The sequence below is a fragment of the Colletotrichum fioriniae genome (genome assembly GCF_027942845.1).
Source record: "Colletotrichum fioriniae strain IMI 355084 chromosome Unknown scaffold_1, whole genome shotgun sequence".
NCBI lineage: Eukaryota > Fungi > Ascomycota > Sordariomycetes > Glomerellales > Glomerellaceae > Colletotrichum > Colletotrichum fioriniae.
Genome location: NW_027076837.1, coordinates 6,042,313 through 6,068,183, shown reverse-complemented (window position 1 = coordinate 6,068,183; position 25,871 = coordinate 6,042,313). Strand labels below are relative to the sequence as shown.

The window sequence follows — 25,871 nt, the reverse complement described above, 5'->3', positions numbered from 1 at the left end:
CTCCGGCGATGACATTTGTGGGGGAAGGCTTCGGGGGATTGCCGTTTTGGGCTTATCGAGTGTTTGCCCGCGACCTTCATGCGAACTTGTATAATCATCGCGAATTCCAGCTTCACTGAACCACTTCTTAATCCGATAGTACTCATTTCCATTTCATTCATCTTCACGAAGCCCTTGGTATCTCTGAGAATCTGAAGTCCATACTTTCAGATACTGCCTTTCTACTTCCAGTAATACCACCACAAACTCAGAGAACTAGTCATCATGGGTTCACTTCCGGGCCCCGTCGGGGGAATCAGAATCTCCATCGACCGCGGTGGCACCTTTACGGATGTGAGTCTTGGTCATTTGGAGAGTGTCTGAGGTAACGAAATACTAACGTCTCAGTGCGTTGCATCTGTCCCCGGCCAAGATGACATTCTTGTCAAGTTGCTGTCAGTCGACCCCAGCAACTACCCCGATGCCCCAGTCGAAGCGATTAGAAGAGTCCTGGAAAAGGCAACAGGAAAGGAATATCCCAAGGGGAAGAAGATCTCCCTAAGAGGTGTTGGTACGTGAAAGATGAATTCGCCGGGCTGTTGACGCCCTCGCTGACAGTGTTACACAGAGTCTATCAAGATGGGAACTACAGTAGCCACAAACGCTCTCCTCGAAAGGAAAGGAGAACGCACAGTATTTGCTGTGACGAAGGGCCTCAAGGTAAGAACGACAATCTAAATCAAAAGTTCGGGAGCTCCTATATTTACAATCGACTTTCAGGATCTACTGCACATCGGCAACCAGTCAAGACCGAAACTCTTCGACCTCGCCATCCGCAAACCCGACGTACTATACTCAAAAGTCATTGAGATCCCAGAACGCGTGACACTGGACGCATGGTCAGAAAACAACAAGCCCGAACCCATCGACGTCTCTTCAGACCCCGCTCTCGTCACCGGCGTCACCGGTGAAGCAGTCCGGGTGCTCGAGCCTCTGGGTAAACTCATCCATTGAACATTCTCCTCTGCAAAGCGAGCACAAACTAACACAACCACTCACCCACAGACCTCGAGGCATCCAGAAAGGCCCTCCAAGAAGCCTACGACGAGGGCTACCGCTCCATCGCCGTCTGCCTCATGCACAGCTACACCTTCCGCGACCACGAGGCGGCCATCGCACAGCTCGCCGCCGACATCGGCTTCACACATATCTCACCGAGCGCCGAGCTCTCTCCGGTCGTCAAGATCGTGCCCCGCGGCAACTCCTCCACCGCCGACGCCTATCTCACCCCCGAGATTAAGCGCTACATTGCTGGCTTCGAGTCCGGCTTCGAGGACCTCGCCAACAGCGGCTGCCGGTGCGAGTTCATGCAAAGCGATGGCGGCTTGGTCGAGTTTTCTGGTCTGTCTGGTCTGAGGGCCATTCTTTCTGGGCCTGCTGGTGGTGTCGTTGGGTACGCTAGAACGTGCTATGATGACGCGGATAAGACACCTGTCATTGGATTTGATATGGGCGGCACGAGTACTGATGTTTCAAGGTATGGATAAATGAGAATCTCACTTCGTGAATATGATACTGACACATTGCCCTAGATATGCCGGCGAGCTCGAGCAAGTCTTCGAGACCACGACGGCCGGTGTCATGGTCCAGACTCCCCAGCTGGACATCAACACCGTCGCGGCGGGCGGCGGCAGCATCCTCAGCTGGCAGAGCGGCATGTTCAAGGTCGGGCCCGAAAGTGCCTCCGCACACCCCGGCCCGGCCTGCTACAGAAAGGGCGGCCCCCTGACCGTCACCGACGCCAACGTCGTTCTCGGCCGCGTGAGGCCCGAGTTCTTCCCAAAGATCTTTGGCCCCAATGAGGACCTGCCTCTGGATGTCGACGCCAGTAGACGCCTCTTTGAGGAGCTCACGGCGAGCATCAACAAGGACGAGGGCACCACCTTGACCGTGGAACAAGCCGCAGCTGGGTAGGTGACACTATGATAATTCAGCTCATCAAAAGTTCTCAGACTGACGCAGCACGCAGCTTCCTCGACGTCGCCAACGAGTCCATGTGCCGCCCCATCCGCACCCTCACCGAAGCAAAAGGCTACGACGCGGGCCTGCACAACCTCGCCTCCTTTGGCGGCGCCGGCGGCCAGCACGCCTGCGACATTGCAAAGACGCTCGGCATCTCCCGCGTCCTCGTCCACAAGTACTCCTCCGTCCTCTCCGCCTACGGTATGGCCCTCGCCGACGTCGTCAGCGAGGAACGCAGCCCCTGCGCCCTGACCTACACCGAGGCCAACCTCGCCACTTTCGCCTCGGAGCTCGACAAGCTCGTCGAAAGGGCGGGAGATGTCCTCCTCATGCAGCGCATCCCCGAGGACCGCATCGTGAGCGAGCGATACCTCAACATGCGTTTCCAGGGCAGCGATACCCCGCTCATGATCCAGGAGACGGCGGCAGCTCCCAGTGGGGGCTACCTCGAGGCCTTCAAGGACGCCCACCAGAAGCAGTTTGGATTCCTGCCCGTCGGCCGCGACGTCATAATCGACGACTACCGCGTCCGCGCCATCGGCAAGACGACGGTCCAGCTCCCCGTTCCTTGGCCCAAGGAGCTTGCCTCTGCCGAGGCGACCGTGGCGCCGCCGGCCAAGACGACGAAGCAGGTCTACTTCAAGGGCCTGGGCTGGTCCGAGACGCCCGTGTACGGCCTCGCGGGTCTGAAGCCGCATACCCAGATCGCCGGCCCCGCGCTCATCATGGACGACAAGCAGACGATTGTGGTGATCCCCGATGCGGCGGCGACGGTGCTCTCCGAGACGGTTGTGATTGACGTTGCCGTTGGGACCAAGGAGACCATCTCCACGACGACGATTGACCCGATCCAACTGTCCATCTTTGGGCACCGGTTCATGGGCGTTGCGGAGCAGGCTGGTCGCGCGCTGCAGAAGACGAGCGTGAGCACCAATATCAAGGAGAGGCTGGATTTCTCGTGTACCGTGTTTTCGCCTGATGGCGGGCTCGTGGCGAATGCCCCTCACGTCCCTGCCATGGTAAGTCTTCGCAAAACTCAATAGATATAATCATGGTTGGATGAAAAAAGACTAAGACGTGGTTTTACAGATCGGAAGCATGGCTTTTGCTGTGAAATGGCAGATCGACCACTGGGGCGACAACCTCAAGCCAGGAGACGTCATCCTCTCCAACGCACCAGTCTGCGGCGGCACCCATCTCCCCGACCTCACAGTCATCACCCCCGTCTTTAACGCCGAGGGCAGCAAGATCATCTTCTGGACCGCCTCCCGAGGCCACCACGCCGACGTCGGCGGCATCCTCCCGGGTTCCATGCCCCCCAACTCCAAGGAGCTGTGGGAAGAGGGCGCCGTCATCAAGGCCTTCAAGGTCGTCGAGGGCGGCGTCTTCAAGGAGAAGGAGCTCACCGACCTCCTCATGGCGCCGGCGCACTCGCCCGGCTGCTCCGGCACTAGGTGCCTCCGCGACAATATCTCCGACATCAAGGCGCAGGCGGCGGCGAACCACCGCGGAAGCCAGCTGATTCACTCGCTTATTGAGGACTACGGCCTCGACGTCGTCCAGTTCTACAGTAAGTCCATTCCCCTTCCTTTCACCTACAGAAATGAAAGGTACCCATACTAACACCCCAAACAGTGGAAGAGATCCAAGGCGCAGCCGAGCGCGCCGTCCGCGATATGCTCAAGACGATCCACAAGCGCACGGCAGGCAAACCCCTCGAGGCAATCGACTACATGGACGACGGCACCCCGATCCAGCTCAAAGTCACAATCGACCCGACCACCGGCGGCGCCGTCTTCGACTTCCACGGCACCGGGCCCGAAGCCTACGGCAACTGGAACGCGCCGATCGCAATCTGCAACTCGTCCATCATCTTCGCCCTCCGCTGCATGGTCGACGCCGAGATCCCGCTCAACCAGGGCGCCATCCGCCCCATCGACGTCCAGGTCCCCGAGGCTTCTCTCTTAAAGCCGACAGAGTATGCCGCCGTGTGCGCCGGCAACGTTTTGACTTCGCAGCGCGTCGTCGACGTCATCTTCAAGGCGTTTGACGCGGCGGCGGCCAGCCAGGGGTGCATGAACAACCTGACCTTCGGCACGGACGACCCGGAGACCGGGTTCGGGTACTACGAGACCATCTGCGGCGGCGCGGGCGGCGGACCGAGCTGGGATGGTGTCAGCGGCGTGCACACCAACATGACCAACACGCGCATCACGGACCCGGAGTCGCTGGAGCGGCGGTACCCCGTCATCCTCCGCCAGTTCTGCCTGCGCGAGGGAAGCGGCGGAAAAGGAGCTCACACGGGAGGCGACGGCATCATTCGGGACATTGAGTTCAATATCCCGATCAAGGTCAGCATCCTCAGCGAGAGGCGGGCGTTTGCGCCGTACGGCATGGCGGGCGGCGAGGACGGGCAGCGGGGCCGTAATGTGTGGGTCAAGAAGAGCGGGCGCATCGTGAACCTCGGCGGCAAGAACACGGCCATGATGGAGGCGGGCGATCGCATTGTTATCATGTCGCCTGGCGGTGGTGGCTACGGACGGCCTGAGGATAGGGTTGAGGGGGAGGCGAAGCCGGCGGCTGCGTTTGTGGGTGTTGCGAATGGTACGGTTGAAATGATTCAGAGCATGGGAGAGTCTGCATAGAGAGCATCTTGGGACGGCGTTGGGTTCATGCTTATTGTAATATCCGGGGTATTCTTGCTGCTGACACTGTCACGAAATATGACATCAAATATTCGCCATTATGGAAATGTCAATCATGCTCAATGGGGTTTCGATCTTCACTTATTGAATGACTACAGTATCAACATGTCTAAAGCTTACAGTCAGTATTCTCGACTCTCTTCCACCCAGACTTACGAGTGAGCGCAGTCGTTCGACTTCATTAGGCCTTTATTCACAAGGTCAAGTCACTCGCAAAATGACAGACATCCAGCGCTGCAGTAAAACCCTGCTCTGTATTCATTCCATTTTCGCTATGCAGTCAATTCTCTGTTCCGGGCGTACTTAAAATAAGGGCGAAAAAATCGCCACCGTCGCCTTAATCCTCTCTGTCAATCGTGGTATCATGAGCAAACAAAAAATCGCTTTTTGGTGCCGCCCCTTTTTCTTTTCTTCTTGCCCTGTTGTCCCGGTCCCTCATGTCTCCCTTTTTTTTCTACTCCAGAAACTGCGCAGTGTGGACGGAAAAGCATGCCGTCCCTTATATAACAAGTGATTTTCGTAGTCAGATTATCGACTCTCGGGTTGACAACCCTCTTGGACACACACCCCCGGCGGCTTTTGTTGACAACAGCCTTGGTCTTCGGTAAGGCGTAGGATGATGTTTCCGAGTAATTGCCGGTCAAAGTAGGTATCCCAAGCCTGAAGCCTAATTCTCCAAGACCGGATCCTATCCTACTGTTGGTAGTAATTCTGGAAATAATCGTTGATAACGGCGGGTTGATGAAGATACGAAGCCATAATTAGGTCGTCACTCTATGATACGCTAGCGCTGGCGCTTTCGCTATATGCTTCAAGCTCCCTAAGACTCTGCATGAGAGCGGCTTCCTTGAGATCTTCGGTCTCTTGGCTGTAGACTGCTGCGGATGACTCAGTCGTGTAATTGGGCGCAGTCTCAGCAGCTTGGGAGACCTGCGGCTGGATATGCTGCTGCTGAGGTTGGTGCTGCGGCTGTTGAGAATGGTGTTGCGGCTGTGGCGTTCCCGGGTGAGAGTGATGCTGGATGTGGGGATGCGTCGGCGTCTGCGGCTGAGTTTGTGGCAAGCTGTGAGATGTTTGTAATTGAGCAGCTGTCGCAGCATACGGCGAGGAGGCCGGCAAAACTCGAGCATGTGTCGGTGTTGCTTGTACCGGCGTGGCAGGTGGGCCCGCAGCAGCAGCATGCGTCGGTGTCGTCGCATGGGCGGCCATGTGATGCGAGACCTGAGCGGCAGACTGTGACGGCGTGCTCGGTGCAGTCGCTGGTGTCACGCTTGCTCTATTTTGCTGAAGGTGCTGCGCATGTTGTGCGTGTTGTACATGCTGTGGATGCTGCGGGTGCTGTGCATGTTGAGGGTGGTGGGGATGCTGAGGATGCTGCAACCCGCCCGCCAGTGTCATGATGCCCTGTACCCGAGCTTGTTCCTCCTCTGAATTCATCCTAGCTCGCTCCTCAGCCTCCTTGCGGGCTGCTTGTGTAGGTGCCCTTGTCTTGAGCTCGCCTGTAACGGCTTGTAGATAATACGGCATCTCGGAGTTTGTCTTTAGGAAGAAGAGCTTCAAGTTCCGGGCCTTGTCTTTGAGCTGGACTTGCGTTCGATCTTTCAATATGTTGGAAAGAGTGCCCTCTGCACCGAACAGAGATAGAATTTGGCTCCAGTGAGGTCCCTGGACCATGTCGAGACCGGTCATAAGGGCCTTCTCCTCCTCTTGAGTCCATGGGCGTCTTGTCGAAGTGGTGCCTTCTCTTCTCTGCTGGTTATTGGTCTTGCTCAAGGCAGCTTGGCGGGCCCTGTCGTAGAGCACAGCACTGGGTAGGCTCTGACTAGGAGGCAGCTTTTCGTTGCTCTCATGAGCGGCAGGCTGCGGTGGTTGTTCTACTGGTGGCGGGTATCCGTAGTACGGTGATTGTTGCTGGGTTTGTTGCAGATGTGAGAGGTACGTCGTCTGCGTAACCGGAGCGGCGCCCGTCGGTGTGGGTACGGTTGGCTGATAGGGCGCTGGAGACAGGTTGTTGAGTGTAGTTCGAACGTACTCCTGTGTGCTCTGTGCAACAAGCGCGAGAATGTCATTCGTCGCGTCTTGACTTTCAGTCGTGGTACCATTCGTGGTTGGCGCCGGGGGAGCGGTTTCAGGCGCCGGCGCAGGTGGTTCGGGGGGCGGGACACTGCTCTCAGTCGTCGGAACTGGCGGTTGTTGTTCGGCAGGTAATCCATCGACCGGTTCACTAGGAAGATATTGCGCAACAAGTCCGTCTGTAGCCTCCAGTAATGATGAGATTCCGAGGTCGTCGAGATCGGGTGGCATCGATGCGTCGAGGTCTCCGTTCGTCATAATCTGCGGAAGATCGATGCCGTGTCTTGAGGCCAGTCCAGAGAGCGACTGTAGCTTTTGGCGCAGGTACACGTTCAGTTGGTGAAATAGGTCTTCCTCCGGATAGCCGATCTTCAGTAGAACTAACTCGATGTATTAGTCATGGGCCTCATCAGCCTTTGCACTCGATAACTTACCAGTATCTGGGAGTCCTGACGCGTAAGTAATCAGAGACGTTTTGCGCTCCTCCACAGATGTCACCAGAGCTCTCTCTTCAGCTGTCAACTCAGATCCTTCGTGTCTTGCCTTTAGCTTATCTTCCAGGCTAGACGAGAAAGCCAGGGCAATCGACTGGTCAACAGGCCCAGACTGATTCGCTGATGTCACGGACTCGATGACTAGCTGTGTCTTGACTGCGAGGAAGAGCTCAGAGATATCGTGCGAAATGCCCTCGGTGCCTGGCGGAAAGACGGTGAAAAATTTGTCCTCCAGAGCCAAGAGCTCGTTCGAGCTGAGTTGATGTTCGCCGTCGAAGGTGAAAAGTTCGCAACAGAAGCTGGCGAGGTTGGCGACTTGGATGTCGGTGAGGTTATCCGGCGCAGTCAGGTCAAGCACCGCGGGGTCCAAGATAAGGTCGGTCGTTGAGTAGATCGATCGGGTTTGTCGGAGCAGAGACTTGAGTGTGCTAAAGGACTTGCAGAGGTCTGATTCCCTGTCTTGTAACTGCTGATACACGTCGTGGTAAACATGTTGCGACATGATGACGAGGAGCTGCATAGCCTGAGGATTGAGAAATGATTAGCGGCGCCTCCAGAGCTGACGAGACCGCCACGTACAAAGTTTGACAAACAGGAGGTGGTTATGCGCCTCATCAAGGCCGAAGGCTCAGAGAGAACAATGGCATGTGTGTCAGTTGACGGGGCAGAGTCTTGCGACACAGATGCCAAGTGATCTGCCGTCATATCGACATCCGTGACGCCGTCCAGACCCTCGACCTTCCCTATCTCATTGTTCATCTCGTTGTTCATCTCGTTGCTGATATCCATCATTACGCCCTGGATCATGGCGTCCATGTCAAATCCAAGATCGAGAGCCGCATGGTCGTCGTGGTTTTCCTCCTGAGTTTGCTCTTGAGTTTGCTCCTGGGGTTGCTCTCGGGGTTTCTCTTGAGGCTGCTCTGAAGGCTGCTGTTGAGATTGCGCTTGAGATTGCTCTTGAGATTCTTCGAATGCTTGTTCGAGTGATCTCTCGATCGACTTTTCGATTGACTTCTCGAGTGATTCCTGAAGTGATTGCTCGAGTGACTTCTCAAGTGATTGTTGCTCCGGGGTCTGTTGGGGGGGTTGATCGTCGTCAACTTTCAGCCTCTTGGACTCGGCTTCGGGGTCGTCTGCGCTCGAATCGCGGGGTCGCTTCAGCGGGAACTGAGGGGTCTCGCCCAGATTGGTGGTGACAGTCGGGGACTCTTGCTTCATTTCTGGTCCTACTGCGACAAGTCAGCATGTTTTGCGACGCTCGCAAAGGCGTCCCTCGGGTGCGTGCAAGTCGTTTCGAGGCCGAGTGAAGATCTTTTGCTTGGTGGGATGGCGGGAAAGGCAAGCGCATACCTGTCGGCGAGTGCGCCTCAGGCTTGGCGGCCTGAGCCGACTCGGCAATAGCTTCAATGCCCTCCATGAGCATCGAGAAGCACGGAGACAGCTTTTTGGGGTCAGTCTAGTCGCCGTGCAGCTCAATGGCGGGGGGTCAGTCGTGATCTTGACGGTTCTTGGACTGAGGCGGAAAAACTTTTTGGGAGAAAATCCGAGCGCCGATGCCCTTATAATCTGCCCCAAAGAAGATGTCACTCCCGATACACAGGAAGGAGCGATTTCTCAAAAAAATTCACCGCTGCTTCCCAGTAAAGAATGACTGCTGATTGGCCAGCGCAATCAAAATGCAACTTGGTCCATGCGTCTGGTCTCCACTCAGCCATTTTATCGCAACGATTTTTTTTTTTCGTCTCCCCTGCCCCTCGGCGCCGCGTCCACCTACACGCCGAATCCAGATGGCCATCCCAACCCCTCAATTTTTCCGTTCTCAAGACGGGGAAGCTCAAAACCTTCTGGGTAGGCTGCTATCGAATTCTATCCTGCCTCAGGAACGAGCCAATAGTAGCACTCAAGGCTCATCCTATCTAGATAGTAAACCACATGCCTTATCTTTCACCGCATACGGAGTACTCTCTTTTGTAAATGCTCAAATAATACAGTCTGTCACCCAGCAACGGATACCTTTTCTTCAGGGACAATCATATTGCTGTCATCCCGCATGACGTCATTCCCCAGATTCACCCCCTTCAGTCTGGGGTTCTTGGAGATTGATGACCAGGGGATCAACACGAGATGTCACTGGCTCATTCTGCCAATCGCGACCGCCGGGAGCTCTTGTCCACATTTTGACAGGCCATTCCAGTAGATTGATCATTATCCTTTTATACTGTAGCGGCTCACGAAGTGGTCGTTGGAAATTTAGGCAAGAGATTGATACGTTCATGTTTGAGACCCGTCGAGTCCGGCGTGTAAGTCGGTGATAATCATACCTTAGGCAGATGTCGATGATTCCTACTCTATCCTCAAGCCCAGAGGATAGGCTCAGACTCAGACGTCTGTTTGAGGCGTTTGAATCTTAGAGCCGGGCAGGAATGAAGTCGACAAGATGGATGCTGGACCGTGAGGGAAGGTAAGTAGGGCAGGTAGTGCCTGTTTATTCTGCCTTGCCGCTCCTTCCAAGTTCCTCACGGTCAGAATGCAGCCTGCCGTTCTTTCCTTTCAGACGAAGTCAGGCCAGCTAGGCAGGTGCCTTCCAGTCTTGCACCGTTTGCACGAGGCAAACAGAAATGCTTCCACTTCTTCCTCATATCTACTGACATGCCATATCTTCCTTCTCTTTGCTCACAAATACCTACCTCTCTGATTCACCATCGGAAAGAGCTTCGAAATGGTGGCCAGCCATGATGCTGCGGGCACAAAACATTACTCCTAGAAAGGATCAAGCATTACCTGGGTCACCCGGACATCAAGCATGAACATATCGACGCGTTGCAAAATTCTCTCAAGCTCTCCTCCATTCCTTACCTCAGCGACATTGACGCCAAGCTTGAAATCGCTAAATATTGGTGTCTCACTATGCCTTCAGATAGGGCGATAGTGAGCCGACTAGAGTGGGCATCAATCATGATGGCACCGATTGAGGCCATCTCGAGGTTGCCTAATAAAGATGGCATAGGCGATGAAGACTCTTCAGAAACAGTTGAATGCCCTCTCGGACGGTCGAGTATTTTTCTTGAAGCACTTATCAAAGAGCGTAAGCTGTGCACAACACTTTGTGGGAGGTTTCTGAGCTAACGTGGGTAAAATCTAGTGTTTCCCAAACCCGGTGATCTGACGGTTCTCCAACGGCTGCCACACATTGCCACTGAATGTTCTCAAATGGATGACATTCTGAAGGGCGACATTGAGCAGGCTCAGGTAAGCACATACGGGCCACAAACTTGCTTAGGCAGATGCTGATTCGCGTAGTCTGCTTGTATACTTCGAGACAAGGACACTTGTGTTGTTACGAAATCTGCCGATCCTAAGGCCTGCCTAGTGCTTCCTTTCCCCGCCGAGAATACTGCCGCAGCGTTGTACTACATCTCGCATGAAGATTCGGAAGAGTATTTCGGCTTCGAGATTCGCAAGTATATCACCACTTCCCTGTCGCCGGCGACTGTGTTCTCATCGGCGAACCTAATCTCTCTCAACGATACTCTCTCAAAGTGGTGGGCGAAGACGTGGATTGCACTCGAACCCGTTTCACAAACCGACTTTTCAATTCGGCTTCGATTCAGATGGCTCCGAAAACCAATGTTCCATCGCGAAAAGGATTACACAGTGGGATATCGCGGCTGTTCCAAGTTCATGTATGCCCGACGTGTACACATCAACACAGACCCTTGTATGGTCTCCAGGGAAAGACTCACCCAGTCTGGAAAACCACTTCGCATGGTTCACTATGAAACACGCGAGTACATTGAGGATGGTTATGAATTCGACATTACCGCGGGTAAGAAAGAAGATCTTCCAGACTTTGGGCTGCTCAAAATTCGGTACACACTCTCAGTAGCAATGCCACTGACAGGCGAGGGCATGGATGGGGAATAAGGATAGAGCAGTCTGTCCAGGATATCATGAAAAGCCACAGACGTGCGGAGGAGACATAAGTGATATCCGAGATGGATGCAATGTTTCTAGATATTGCCATTGGGTCTATGATGGGGAGGTTTGCTTAAACAGACTAAGTCACAGGCCAAGCAAAACTCTACTATCCACGGCCGCAATGTTCACACGAGCTCATCAGGACAGCTTACTGTCAAGAATACCAAGAATAATGACTACAAGGCACTCACTATTCCGGCACATGTAGATTCTTCGCAACTTCAATGCAAAGCTAAGAATATCCCTGCCAGCCTGAGTACATCTCGGTGCTGGAGAATTGCGTTCCTACTCCCCGTTGTTAAGTCTTAAGCGTCCGCCAAAGAAACTTCGGCTAGGAAGTGGCATTCCATGTCAAATTTCATAACGGCCAGGCTGACTTGCCATTGGCCACAAAGCTACGAGGGTTCCTAGACGAAAGGTGCCTGAGAGAGCCGCTTCAGTCCTTGAGAGCCACCGTGTCGGTACTCTTCTTCACGGGGGGCGTGTCCGAAGACAGCAAACATCCTATCTTAGACCTGATTCGTCGAGTACTTGAAAAGGACCCCTAAATTGACATATCAAGCTGCGTGCCTTTGACGGCATGAACCCTTGGCGAGGATCCTGCTTCGGCGCCCAGACCTCATCAGCCATGGTTCTCGAAGTAAGGGCAGCGGCTGTCACGATCATTGTCACACAGCCATCATCATATGGTCTTATGAGAGATAAGATTCACGAACAACTCCAGCTGACATTACAATCAACTACAAGGCCTTCACTTCTGGTGGCAGGCACCGGGTGAGCGGTTCTTTTAGAGGGTTGCCGCAGATGCCCGCAGATGGAGCCGGCCGACTTGCATAAGTGGCTTATAGCCGCGAGTGAAGGGGCCTGGTACATCAACTGATGTAACATTTCATTCATAAAAGTGATGAGAACAAGCTGCTCCAGACGAGCAGTGGTTTATGGTATCAAACTAACATCTCGTTGAACCCAATAACAGCTGACACAATAAGCTCGTCCGCCCCGTACGGACAGAGGGAAAAAGACGGTGGTCACGGGGTAAGGTATCTGTCCAAAGGAGCCGCAAAAGTGCGGGGATCCGGGGATCAACTAAATGGCCAAACACCGCCCGGCGTTCAAGCGGACCGGGGGATGTGGTGGGCGGTTTAGCTTAGGACCATCCAAATTAATCCCAAATCATCATCAAGAGAAACAATGAGCCAGATCGCCCCGCGTCTATTGGACCAAGAAGTTGAAGACAGTAAGTGGCGCCTAGCAACTTGGACCATTGACCCGGGGAGGGAGGGAGGGGAGTTCATAGCGGCAGGCCCCAGAAAATAGAAGTCGATGAGAAAACACAGCCGACGCTTGTGGGAAATGCAAGTGCGGATCCGCACAGGTGAAGCAAGGCGGCGGCGGAGGCGGCGGGCGGGTTCGCAGCCTCACGGGACATGGGATGGCATGGGATCCAAATGTCTCGGCTCTTGGCGTTGGCAAGCTGGGTTTTACTCTTTCGGACGCAGGGCCCGATTCGGGTTCCGCGCGAAGGAATTCCTTCTGAGTCCACACAGAAATGGCAACTGCTCTTCGGAACGATTTTGGAACGATTTTTGATGTTTGTCGGAATTGAGGGTGGAAAGAGTGATTCCGATCAGTTTGGGGGCGAGTGGTTACATAAGGGAACTAGGTCAGGTAGTTTCATGCAGTTCGGTACGAATACAGTTACGTGCAGGGCTGAAGACATATTTTGGGACCTATTTCGTCTCAAGTGTCAGAAGGGTTGGCATTGAGTAGGTAGGTATGTTGATCCATGGCTATTGACACGATACATACGATTGGCAAAAACTTTGATAGATGGTTGTTACCTGATCTCTTTGCGGTCCCGCGTTCAGCTGGATAAACTCTATACAGATAGGCCGGGGTATACAAGAATAAGAGACAGAGGCAAAGACAATGAACGAGCTCCGTGTAGCCGTGTTGTGAAACTGCCATCAGGCCGAAGTGACTGAGAAGAGCTCACCCCACAAAATCCCCAACAGCAAGCACTGTGGCACTGAAGCAGAGCGCTTCGGCCAAGAGGGTTCGTTGCTGTCGAATGATGTCGGGGACAAGGAAGCAGAAAGGAAGCGCGGCAGGGGGATTCGGGTCGGGGGCGCGGCAGGAATTCGATGGAGGGGCAACGAATGGGAAAGGGGGGCGTGTCTTCAGTATCGGGGGATGTCGATATATCACTCTGCAAACGCCGTGAATTCCCCATCTCACTTGTCCTGGGACCCCTTTGCGGGCTTAGCTAACTAAGGTACTCTGACAATTCCAGATCCACCTTTTGGGTTTCTTCGGTGCGGGGGATCTCTAAGCAAAAGGGTCGTTCGCTGGCTTTTGCACCGAGAAATGAGGCCCGGGGAATAGGCAGTAAAGACACCCCGAGAGAGAGGAGTTTCAGTCTTTCAAACCTCAAAAGCTCGTGGTAATTAAGTACCGTAGTCTTCTCCCGAGCAAGATTTGGTATTTCGAGCCCCGTTATCTCGTCCACAACATTGCTTAACGCCGCATAACGGAGCTACCCTGCCCCCCTTAGAGGTGTAGGAGTTAAGATGCCGCGGATGATCGAAGCCAAGACACCGTGAAAAAAAACTTGGAGATGTACATGGGTGGTGGGTCGGGGGGTTAGGTATGCCGTGTCCGCCCCAGTCTCTATGTACAAAGAGCCCGGTATGGAGAACTCCAAAGAAAAAGGTAATCTCAATCTTACCGGTAACCTTCAAGGTGGCAGGTCGGGGGCCCGGGGCCCCAACATTTCACGGCCAGCCACCGAGTAAACGTAAGGTACGGAGTACACTGTAAAGAACGCGTGCGTGTGTCGTCAAGGTAGGAATGAAAAGGTGGGGTGGAGGGGAAGGGTGCCAGTTAATGCCAGGCGAAAGTTCTGGGGCACCCATCGACGAAGTCGAAGTGTGAGGAACTGTGTTTCGTCCCATACTGCTTATTCTCATACTGCGTATGCCGGGTTGGAACGGGACCGTCATTCTGACTCGATTGTCACGGAATGGTTTGGGCATCACAGTATGTTGGGGGGTGTAGTTGAAGTTGCTGACTGCAGGCCGCTCGGAAGCATCTGAAAACACGCGGCGGCGAACTTCCGCCCATCCATCCAGAGCTCACAACTGGGAGCAAACAAATGTAACGGCATCCAATAGCCCAATAGCTAACCGTCTGATCATCTTGTCGAGGGTAGCTTAATGCCGAAAGAATCCGGGGTTATAGCAGTTAGACTTTTTGATTCGGCATTTCTAAGCGTACTATGGCTACAACAACACATTGGTCCCGAGCTGGAATTCCGATGTGTTTGATAGCTGTTCAGCTACAGTAGCACAGTTACAAGGTAGCACGGTAGTTGGCAGGGATCGGCGAGGAGTAGCAGCAGCGCAGAGCCCGTCTGTTCCCTAGGCGATGCCATTTGTCATAGTATCCTAAGCAGATATAGCACCTAAATCTCAGTACCAGGATCAACAGCTGTGGAAGAAGGAGAGAGAGAGAGAGAGAGAGAGATGGTGTTTGGTGTGTGTGATGAAGCGCTTTGAAGCGGGTGTGGCTGCTGCATCCAGACAAGACCAGCAATTTGAAATGTTCTGATTGGTTCGTTGCCCAATGGAAGACGCAACTTGTGATGGAGAAAATGCGGGGTCGACAAACTGCAAGAGAGGGGAAGCGGAGAGAGGGGTCGTTTGTAGCTCTGGGGCGTGGCAACCTTTCATGGATAATCATCTCAAGAACAAGAACAAGAGCAAACAAGCATGGCAGACATTTACAGTACAGAGAGAAGAAGAGAGAAAACAAAAGCCAGCAACTGACACATTGTAAAGCACCACTCACCTCAAAGTCATCTAGTCCAATATCACCACGACAGTTTCGCGATTCTTCTTCCTAACCTGGGGCCCCGGGGAATGGGAACGCGGAACTCAATTCCCACCGAACGGAACCCACAGTGACACACCCCCCCTTGGGTGACATTCTGGTAAATTTGGGCCGAGTCAAACAGGCATCACCTAGTGGCAGTCTTGATCTACCAGTACACTACTCTCTTGACTCCTAGTGAAGACCTGCTGTCAGCCAGCACAGCACAGCAACGCACCGGTGGATAGCGTATTGCTCGCCCGGCGTAAAGGGGACGAAAGAAACTCGCCTTGAGGTGGCCGAGAGGAAAGCAAAGGATAGGAAAGGAAACGAAAGCCAGGCGTTGGCCCGAAGCGGCACCCACCATTCCCCGTTTACCTTAGCTTGGGGCCCCATCTTGCATCCATCCCTTGCAACTTGCTGCCCCTCCATTTCTCCCCTTCTCCCCTCCAACACTACTAGCTACTAAGAGTTGGATTATGAAAGTCCACCCTAGCTTGTCAATATCTGGTGTAGGTACACTACCCCCCCCAACCCCCGTCCATTGACAACATGCAGATGCGTGTCTGGCTCCTCAATGTGGAGATATCGAGTCCAGTCCAGTCCACCGAATGACCGTGTTTGACGTTGCTCCGGGCCATGGGGGATTCCCTCACGTTCCCTTTCATCCAATGCCCATCCATTCTGCGGTTCCGGTACCAAGTACGGATAGACCAGGCCTCGGTTTTAGTGTTAGGTTACTATCTTGCAGACACTCCAGACTCCCCTTCCCCTCATCCTTACGCAGTACCCTCCTCTGAGTCTGGAGTCTTCCCCTCCATCCGTACACCCTCCTGCCCTCCGGGCCCCACCGCCGTCGAGCAAGGTATCGCCTTCGCCTCCTTGACCCTTCACACTCCAGTCTCTAGGTCTCTGACATTTCGTCCCTTCCACTGCCTTTGCGCCGCGCGGTATACCGTATCACTTTCGGACTTCTCTCCCCCAGCTCTGCTTTGCTCTGCTCTGTGCCCCCCGGACCCCGCTTTATATACAGTCTGCGATCCCCAGCTCCTTCTCTCCAGTTTCTTCCCTTCCTCTCTCACTTCTCACTACTCTCAACTCACAATACCATCCCAATCCAAACTTTTTCTTCTTTCTTCCGTGATACCAAATACCCCTCCACGTTTCGTACTTGTTTTCCACAAAAATCACATACAATGGGTTTGTCCGTTGAGCTCAAGACCCCGGTGACGGGCGCCTACACCCAACCTACTGGACTGTGCGTATTCTCTACCCCTCAATTCTTATCCAGCCGCCGCTTATCCTGCGAGCCATGACGACTTCGATAGCAACACAAAAAGCTAACATATTGTGCTCCTCTCTAGTTTCATCAACAACGAGTGGGTTGAAGGTGTTGACAAGCAGACTTTCGAGGTCATCAACCCCTCCACCGAGGAGGTCATCACCTCCGTTCACGAGGCCACCGAGAAGGATGTCGACATCGCCGTCGCCGCCGCCCGCAAGGCCTTTGAGGGCGAGTGGAGAAAGGTTCCTCCCAGCCAGCGTGGTTACCTCCTGAACAAGCTCGCCGATATTGCCGAGAAGAACACCGACCTCCTGGCCGCCGTCGAGTCTCTCGACAACGGAAAGTCCATCTCCATGGCCAAGGGCGACGTCGGTGCCGTCGTTGGCTGCTTGAGATACTACGGAGGTTGGGCCGACAAGATCGAGGGCAAGACCATTGATGTTGCCCACGACATGTTCCACTACACCCGCTCCGAGCCTGTAAGTCACAGTCATTTCTTGAGCACAACATGGAATCGTGAGCTAACAAATTGCCCCTCTTCAGATCGGTGTCTGCGCCCAGGTCATCCCCTGGAACTTCCCCCTCCTCATGCTTTCCTGGAAGATCGCCCCCGCCCTGGCGACTGGTAACACCATCGTCATGAAGACCGCCGAGCAGACCCCTCTGTCCGCCCTCGTCTTCGCCCAGTTCATCAAGGAGGCCGGCTTCCCCCCCGGTGTCTTCAACCTCATCAACGGCTTCGGCAAGATCGCCGGCGCCGCCCTCTCCTCCCACATGGACGTCGACAAGATCGCCTTCACCGGCTCCACCCTCGTCGGCCGCCAGATCATGAAGGCCGCCGCCAGCTCCAACCTCAAGAAGGTCACCCTCGAGCTCGGCGGAAAGTCCCCCAACATCGTCTTCAACGACGCCGACATTGAGCAGGCCATCTCCTGGGTCAACTTTGGCATCTACTACAACCACGGCCAGTGCTGCTGCGCCGGCACCCGCATCTTCGTCCAGGAGGGCGTCTACGACAAGTTCCTCGCCGCCTTCAAGGCCCGGGCCGAGCAGAACAAGGTCGGCGACCCTTTCCACCCGGAGACCTTCCAGGGCCCCCAGGTCTCCCAGCTGCAGTTCGACCGCATCATGGGCTACATCAAGGCCGGAAAGGACGAGGGCGCCACCGTCGAGACGGGTGGCGAGCGCCACGGCGACAAGGGCTACTTCATCCAGCCCACCATCTTCAGCAACGTCCGCCCGGACATGAAGATCATGCAGGAGGAGATTTTCGGCCCCGTCTGCGCCATTGCCAAGTTCAAGGACGAGGAGGAGGTCATCAAGCTCGGAAACGACACCACCTACGGCCTCGCCGCCGCCGTCCACACCACCGACCTCAACACCGCCATCCGCGTCAGTAACGCCATCAAGGCCGGCACCGTCTGGGTCAACTGCTACAACATGCTCTCCTACCAGGTGCCCTTCGGTGGCTTCAAGGAGTCCGGTATCGGCAGAGAGCTCGGCGAGGCTGCTCTTGCAAACTACACCCAGAACAAGTCCGTCGCGATCCGTCTGGGCGGAGCGTTGTTCTAAGCGTGGAAGGCTTGGTTGGAAAGGTAATGAAAACTGGGGCTTATTCTGGCGCAAATGTGTACATGACCTTGATGTAACTTTTTTTCTCGTTTCAAATATCACGTTGAATGATACCAATAACACAAAAACAATCAAATTTCTCTGTCCCATATGAACGATGTGAATGCGATGAATGGTCCGGCCTGGTCCAATTTTGACGGCCGGAACGGAAACGGCCTGAATACGGCAATATGATCCACTTCTCCGATGCACTGCCGGCTGGCATCCCAGACGTATCATTTATCCTCCAGTACCCAAACGGCCCGCGAGCATTCACGCCCTATCACACTCTGGTGCTTTGGGCCCAATTTCCAAGTTCTTGTAAGTGTATACGGCGTTGCTCATCGTGTGCCAGGTAGTACCTTGCTATCCCTGACAAACAGCACTTATTCTGATTGCGCATCTCTGGAAGAACCCACGAATGGTGTCGCTATATCCTCACTTAAAGTCCTACGCCACCAGTGATTCGATCTGAGTCTCCAGCGTGACATGTTCACAAGACCCCTGCAACCTTCAGCCGACACAAAACAGCCTCATTCCGATCAACCGGGCTCCCAGGCCCACAAACCACTGTAAAATTATGCCAATCCCTCGTCTCATCGACATCTAACCCCTCCACAGCCTCATACCTCTGCACCATCCTCGCAATCACGTACCCGGCCTCCGTCAGCGCAAGCTGCTGCCCGATACAAATCCTCGGCCCGCCGTTGAACGGCACGAAATGCCACGCTGCGCCCGCGGAACCCCTCTTCTTCTCCCATCTCTCGGGAACAAACTCATCTGCGTCCTCGCCCCAGAGATCTCGCCGCCGATGGAGCACGTGCGTGCTGAAATTGATTTCCATCCCCGCGGGCACGAATATCGGGTCGGTGCCGGCGGGACCGCCGCCGGTAGGGAGGGTGGTGTCACGGAGGGCGCGGCGCGAGTTGAAGGGGACTACGGAGTGTAGGCGGAGGGTCTCGGAGAGTATGGCTTGTAGGTAGGCGCACTGCTTCAGGGACGCGAAGGTCATTGCCTCCGAAGGATCCGTTGAAGAAGAGTAGGGTCCAAAGGTTGAGGTGATTTCTGCGCGGAGCTTGGTGAACACGCGCGGGTTGCGGACGAGGCAGTACCACACCCAGCTCATCAGCGAGGCGGTGGTATCCCGGCCGGCGGCGAGTAAACCCAGCACCTGCTCGCGGACTTCTTCATCCCCACCCCCGCCGGCGCAGCGTTCGCGGAGTACATCTAGGAAATCGTAGCGCGCGAGGGAGGATCCCTGAGCTTTCGCCGCGTCTGAGGCGGCGATGGCGGCGTCGACGAATTCGTGGAGCGTCGCTACGCAACAGCGCAGGTCTTTGTTCCCGTAGACCCAGTAGAAACTTCGGAGACGCATGCGCTTGCCGAGCACGGCGAGGAGCTTTTCAAAGGCGTGGTTGAAGGCTGCGCCTGGGTGGGAGTGGTCGTTGTGAAGGCGGGCGGAGAGGGTGGATGTGCTTTGGCCTAAGAAGAGCTCTGTTGCGGAGTCGAGGGTGAGGCATGGGAATAGGGAGGCGAGGCTCACGGGGTCGGACCATGTTCCATCCGCGGCGTTCATGTTGTTGGTGGCGGAGGTGGTGGTTGAGGTGGTGGTTGTTCTCTCCTTTTCGATACAGAGAAACAGCGTCTGGACATGCGCCTCGAGCAGATCCAGCCTGGAGACGTTATCGCGGCTGAAGAGGGGCCTCATCATCTCCCGCGCAGAGCGCCACGCCGATCCGTCAGCCGCGAAGATGCTTCGGCCCAGGACGGTCTTGAGGTTCGTACTGCGGGCGAGGCCCATGCCGAAGTCGTGAAATTGCGTGGCAAGGAGGGCTTGGATGTTGCGCGGGTCGGCTGTGACGAGGTTTGTTGTGCCGAGGAGGGACATGCGGAAGGTGTAGACGCCGCTGTTGGTATTGGTGTTGTTGCCCTGACCATTGAGACGGAGGGCCGCGAAGCGCGCGGCGACGTGGTCCGGCGTGCGCTGTTCGCGGTCGGCGCGGAGGGAGGCGAGGACGATGTCGAGGCCGAGCGGCCATTTTGAGGGTTCGAGGAGCGCTAGGCGGCAGGAGAGGGTGCAGGCGCGTCTGGCGTGGGAGATGTTACGGTGGAGGGTGAGGAGGAGCTGGAGGATGAGGAGGAGGAGGATGGAGGTGAGGGTATAGAGCGGGATGTTGTGAAGAGCATGATGTTGTATGAGACTTGGGAACTGGAACATGGTGGTGAGGGGAAAGGCTTGCGATGCCATGTTGCGTCGGGTTTCCCTTGTCTTTGGTGTTTGTTAGATACGACTTTAGTTGGGAGACGCATAATTGGTCTCTTGAAGGCACGAGGAGTCAAATCGCCATCATCATCATCACCATCCCCAGGCTTCAGCTTCACGATGGTTGCTAGCCTTCCTAAAGAAAGGTGTACCGCGAACCCCCTCCACGTTCCGCGTCTACGCACTTATTGGTCCATCAGTCAATGTCACTCAACGTCACTGATTTTGATCGACCCTCAGTCAACGTGCTCTAGAGAATGCTAGGCATTGGTCCGAAAGCTTGTGCCGGTGGAAACGACATGGGAATCTAATAAAAGGGTTCATCGCGAGGTGGGAGACGTCCCTGATCCGATGACAGGGGACTTTGCAGACGGGCACAAACGGGGGGATGTCACATGGGTACCCCCTGGATGCGGCCCGCTGACTCGGACGTCAACCGTTCTGCTGGTAATTGACAGCTTGGGGGGGTCGATACAACCGAGTTGTTGACTCACTTTTACGGAGATGATTTCGGTCAATCATTTGTGATGTGTTTGAAAGAGGACTTTGTCGTTGTGGTAACATGATGGGCGCTGGTTCTGGCTAACGTTAGAGTGAAGATTGTTGCAGTAGGCTCAGAACGAAGTGCATGGAGATGGATGCTGAAAGAGTCACATCAATGATGAATGTTCGATGATGGAAAGGTAATCGTCTTTGAGTAAAATGTCTGTATAATCGGACGCTACAGTCTACAACAGCCTTCTCATGATTCTGTAAGTCTAGGCGACTCTCAAGCGGCTTTACATATGCTCAAGAAAACCTTCAAGCAAATATTCTTGGGCGTAACTTAATCATCAAAGGAACCTTCTCCCACATGATGTACGTTCCTTGCTTGCTCCACCAATCTTCAGCAGGATTCTCAAGTTCAAAATCGAAATTCCAAATCGTCTTTGCCATGGTCAGGCTCATCTCGGCGTACGCCATTCTGCGAGTGAGAGATTGTCAGTATTCAACTCTTGATTTTCGTGACATATCTCCTTTTGGGAGGGGGAAACTCACGCTCTTCCAATACAAATATGTTGTCCATATGAGAACGGCTGGACTGCCGCCCGATCATCGCCGGCGAACTCGGACTCGGGGCCCAGCCCAAGCCATCTCTCAGGGATAAACTCTTGAGGCCGGCTGAAATTGTGCTCAGAGTGTCCCGCCGCAAACTGGTTCACCGCGACGGCGTAGCCGCCAGGAACCCATTTGCCATCAATGACCTCGCCCTCCCCCGGGACCCATCGGGGCAAGGAGCCGGGCGTGGGAGGGTACAACCGCATGCCCTCGTCGATACACGCGCGAAGGTACCTGCAGTTCTGCGCAGCAATCATCGTGATATCCTTTTGCGTGTTAAACTTGCCGCGAATCTCCGCCTGTACCTTTTCGAGCTTCTCCGGATTGTGTAACAGCAGGTACGTGAGGCCAGACATTCCGCCGGCGGTGGTACCGCTACCGGCGACGATGAAGGTGCCCGCCAGCATCGTCAATTCGATATTGGTGAGCTTATTCCCCTCCTCCGGATCATCGAGGATGTAGGACATGAAGTCCTTGCCCGGGTTCTTGGCCTCGATGCGCTGTCGGACTTTGGCCTCCGTCATGGCGATGTGCTTGCGGCGGGACTCGGTCACGCGGCGCGGCGCGATCCAGGTGAGGAGGTCGAAAACGCCGTATTGTACTGTCAGCTGGATCCAGACGTAGGCTTTTGCACGCGTGTTGATGAGGCGGAGCCAGGGCTGGTCGGCGTTGTTGAGGCAGTTCTCGGAAGTGCCAAAGGCGAGGTCTGGGTGGACAGGCTGTTAGATGAGAGACAGGCTGACCTCTACGAAACTAGGCCACTCACCATTGAGAATGTCGAAAGCAAGAAGATTAAACCAGGTTGAAATGTCTACCGCACCCTCTTTGCAAGCCCTCTTGAGTTGACTCACGAGAGTATCCGTATAATTCTGAAAATAATACTCCTGCTCACGCAACGCGCGCTCAGAAAAGGCCGGATTAATAGCACGCCTAAGCTTCGCGTGTCCCGCCTGGTCTTCCGTCATCAGCGTCTTCCGGCCCCCCATGGTCGGCGGTGCGATGCCGCGGCCGTCGAGAGCTTTGGGAAACTCGCTGGGCGTGCGCTGTCCGTAAATCTTCTTCCAGGCCGTGGAGCTCGTGTAAGAGAGCTCGTCGGGCGCGATGCGGACGACGGGGCCGTACTGGTCGTGGAGCTCGCGAATGCGCCAGGTAATGCGACCCTTCATGTTGACGTAGTTCCATGGCAGGCGGGAGATGGCCCAGAGCTTGGGGCCTGGGTAGTGACGTAGCGGGCTGAGGTAGAGGTAGTAGAAGCTTCTGCAGAAGATGTATGTCGCGATCTAAAAAGATGGTGAGATTTCGTTCTGAGAGATTTGTTGGGCAATGGACTTACTAAACAGAGAGAGGTTATAGCAGTATTGAATGCCGAGAGAGCTGGCAACCTGCTCAGGTGAGCTTGAACCTGCTCAGGCAGGTGGACTGTGATCATCGTGATGATTACGATTTCCTCAACTTGACCACAGTGTCAGCACTTGTTCGAGCCAGCTTGTCTGCATCGCCGTTGACATCAGAAAGCATCTCGAATCTTGACCCTCAAGCTTGGCCTCTTCAGTCACAGCTATGGTGGAGAGCTGCTCGGAGCACGTTCCGCAGCAATGTGAACATGACGAAGCTCCGCCCATGGGATGGGTCTGGGTCTCCTGAGATGAAATGCATCGCCGAGCCAAGCCTGCCAATGAAAGCCAAATATCGAGGCACGTTCTTACAGACCCGCAAATAATCATCGTGGGACCCATACTGGAGAGGAACGCGATAAGAAGGTCGCTGCGGTTTCTGAAAACTCGAATCATGCTGAGCGGGCCACGACACCAGGGAGTCCCGGACTGCCATCTCCAAACCCCTGCACTCCGGGCCGGGCTGCTCAATGAATGCCGAATCTGGCGTCCAGGAACGGAATCTTTCGAGAAATCCCCTGGCTTACTTAGCTGCAGACTAGAACTTTGTTTTCCGAGACATCCTGGAGCCGGCTCCAGGAAGGAGCACGAGTCAATGCTTGTTTAGAAAACAAGCTCATTACCCCGGTCTTGGCCGTTGAGTCTAGGACCTCGAAGTTCGAGGGGGTGGGTTCATGTAGACTTGAGGAGTCCAACGGGTTTCATTCACAGCACGTGGGAACGGTCTGCCAATGAGAAATTCTTCACCACGAATCTCTTGCTCCCGGGTGGCAGGAAAAGTGCACCTCAATTGCGCCCGTAGTTTGAAATTCGGCATCACTGTTTCCTTGGACCTTTGAATTGGCGAGTGGGGATGCTGGGGACATGGCGGAGTTGACCCGACGGTTCCATACCTTCCCACTAGAGAAAGGATGATGCTTTACTCAATGTGTGATGTGTCCGAAACCGGCTTCCTAGTCAAGTTCAGATACTCTGACGGACAGTTGCTATCAAGTTTGGCAAAGTCTCTAATCTCTTGGCAGCCTGGCGACGACTTCACGTCAGGAATCAAAACACCGGCACAATGACGAGAAGAACGAGCCCCGAGACCATCCGGAAAGAACTGGAGCCTAGACTCTCGGCCGGAGCTTGCATTCACCTCACCGAATCCGAAGAGTTTGGGAAATCAAATCTGCGATTTACAGACTATGAGCGTCCGGTAAGGCCTTAGCAAGCTTTTACCACAATGCTCACGCTGACTGCGGGTTGCCACAGACGTATCTTGCGGCTGTTGAGCCGACGTGCGAAGAGGATGTGATTCAGGTCATGAAATACGCCCGAGAAAGGGGCATTCCGTTTGCGCCCCGGTCAGGGCACCATGCTGTCACTACAACGATGCGGCATCTAAGAGACGGAGTCCTCATTGACATGCGTCCGCTGAACAAGTTGGAATTTGACGCCGATGAGAGACAAGTAACCGTCGGCGGAGGCGTCATAACGGACAACTTTGTCAAGTATCTTGAGTCGGTTGGGATGGAAGTTAGTAAGTACTTAGTCGATGCTGAGTATCGGATCTCCAAGATGGCATGCTGATATAGTGGCAGACGTTGGATCCTGCCCGACTACGGGTGTCATAGGTGTGGCATTCGGAGCCGGTCTCGGCCGTCTACAAGGCAAATATGGCTTCTTGCACGATAATATGGTGTCTTGTAAGATGGTACTCGCCGACGGTAGTGTCGTTCTGGTATCCAAAGACTCGAATCCCGAACTATTCTGGGCTATTCGTGGAGCCGGGCACAACTTTGGCATCGCGGTAGAGGCTACGTTCCGCGTATATCCACAGGCAAACAAGGGCATCCACTACACTTGGGACCTGGAGTATACTGTTGAGCAGTGTGACTCAGTTTTTGAGACTCTCAACAACGTCCATGAAGTCATGCCAGCCAATCTGGCCATCTTCGTGCTGTGGGTTCGCCAGAGTGAAGGTGGAAGGAAGGTGAAGAGTCACCAAGCCATCTAACACACGGGCACTCAAGGCTAACATGTCTTTACAGCATCACATACTCGTCAATCTTGTTTGGTCTGGCCCCGAAGCCGAGGCAGACACCTGGATCAAACAGTTCGAAGACCTGAAGCCCGTTATTGACAGCGGAAAGGTAACAACAACCTGGGCTGACCTCCCGTGGAAAACATACAAGGGCATGAACAACGTTCTCAGCAAGCCAGAGGTCTGGTCCAAAGCGCCTTACAAAATGATGGGGGCTGCTTGCGTGGAGGAGTTTGACCTCAAGACCACCCGGGCATTCTTTGAGAGTGTCAGGTCCATGAACGAAGAATGGGCGGGCAAGGGCTTCTTCGGAGCCATGTTTGAATGCTTGCCCCACCAAAAAGTGCGAGAGCTACCGAGCGAAGCAACGGCGTTCCCTTGGCGCTGGGGATCAAACCATTTCTTGTGAGTTGATGCTAACATGATGTTATCGCTTTATATTGCGAGAAGAAGTGCTGACTTGCATGATCAGAATGCTCATGGCGACGCCTCTGAAGCTTGAGTTCAGAGAAAGGTTCGAGGAGCACCTTGACCGGTGGAAGAAGGAGTTCATCGCAACATCGGGTTATGGTCGACTGCAGCAGTACGTCAACTATGGCAACACAACATCTTCGATGAGAGATCCCCCCAGAAGCTTTGTATGGGTACGAGCCGTGGAGGCTAAAGAAGCTGCGCGCGCTGAAGCATCGTTACGATCCTAAGAATGTATTTTGCTGGTATCAACCATTGGTAGAACCCGAGGCTCCAGATGTTGCAAATGCCATTTGACCATTTGTTATGGTTCTCAAAGTCCTAGGTGGACCCATCCAATCAGAAAGGCTTTAAGGCTTTGAATCTTTGCATAGGTAAAATCTAGACTTTGATGTACATTGCAAAAGCTACTTGGGAACGAAGAGCAAATATCCGTACTTCGAAGGTCATCTACATGCTCCGCCATTGGAGCCGGGGCAAGTTCGCAATCGGCCGAAATCATTCATATTCTCCAAACGCCTCGGGGATAGGCCTGGATCACTCCCCGCGTCTACTTCATACGAAAATCGGCCGGCAATACGCGCCATGAATCCCTTATGGCG

At 54.4% G+C, this 25,871-nt stretch overlaps 6 protein-coding genes across 6 annotated transcripts; 3 read left to right on the top strand and 3 right to left on the bottom strand.

The window, feature by feature from the left end:
- Positions 1–264: 264 nt before the first annotated feature.
- Positions 265–4,646, top strand: N0V96_001564 (uncharacterized protein; the record flags this gene model as incomplete). The annotated part of the gene is made up of 9 exons (XM_053194148.2): positions 265–333; positions 388–550; positions 608–699; positions 760–976; positions 1,045–1,516; positions 1,572–1,949; positions 2,009–3,020; positions 3,091–3,571; positions 3,637–4,646. 9 exons carry the CDS (start codon positions 265–267, stop codon positions 4,644–4,646), a joined length of 3,894 nt encoding a protein of 1,297 aa, XP_053048345.2.
- Positions 4,647–5,480: 834 nt separating this feature from the next.
- TBF1 (TTAGGG repeat binding factor) lies at positions 5,481–8,690 on the bottom strand (the record flags this gene model as incomplete). Its single annotated transcript, XM_053194147.2, has 4 exons — positions 5,481–7,159; positions 7,214–7,796; positions 7,913–8,499; positions 8,624–8,690. 4 exons carry the CDS (start codon positions 8,688–8,690, stop codon positions 5,481–5,483), a joined length of 2,916 nt encoding a protein of 971 aa, XP_053048344.2.
- A 7,627-nt stretch (positions 8,691–16,317) lies between these two features.
- Positions 16,318–17,978, top strand: ALD5 (aldehyde dehydrogenase (NAD(P)(+)) ald5; the record flags this gene model as incomplete). The annotated part of the gene is made up of 3 exons (XM_053194146.2): positions 16,318–16,379; positions 16,486–16,885; positions 16,950–17,978. 3 exons carry the CDS (start codon positions 16,318–16,320, stop codon positions 17,976–17,978), a joined length of 1,491 nt encoding a protein of 496 aa, XP_053048343.1.
- A 489-nt stretch (positions 17,979–18,467) lies between these two features.
- On the bottom strand, positions 18,468–20,235 carry ALT2_1 (alanine transaminase alt2; the record flags this gene model as incomplete). The annotated part of the gene is made up of 2 exons (XM_065756265.1): positions 18,468–18,528; positions 18,629–20,235. The coding sequence occupies 2 exons, from the start codon at positions 20,233–20,235 to the stop codon at positions 18,468–18,470; spliced, it is 1,668 nt and encodes a 555-aa protein (XP_065615505.1).
- Positions 20,236–21,081: 846 nt separating this feature from the next.
- Positions 21,082–22,544, bottom strand: ALT3 (Cytochrome P450 monooxygenase alt3; the record flags this gene model as incomplete). The annotated part of the gene is made up of 3 exons (XM_053194144.2): positions 21,082–21,244; positions 21,319–22,084; positions 22,145–22,544. The coding sequence occupies 3 exons, from the start codon at positions 22,542–22,544 to the stop codon at positions 21,082–21,084; spliced, it is 1,329 nt and encodes a 442-aa protein (XP_053048341.2).
- A 1,291-nt stretch (positions 22,545–23,835) lies between these two features.
- ALT4 (FAD-linked oxidoreductase alt4) lies at positions 23,836–25,499 on the top strand (the record flags this gene model as incomplete). Its single annotated transcript, XM_065756264.1, has 5 exons — positions 23,836–23,970; positions 24,027–24,294; positions 24,356–24,747; positions 24,806–25,203; positions 25,271–25,499. 5 exons carry the CDS (start codon positions 23,836–23,838, stop codon positions 25,497–25,499), a joined length of 1,422 nt encoding a protein of 473 aa, XP_065615504.1.
- Positions 25,500–25,871: the final 372 nt, after the last annotated feature.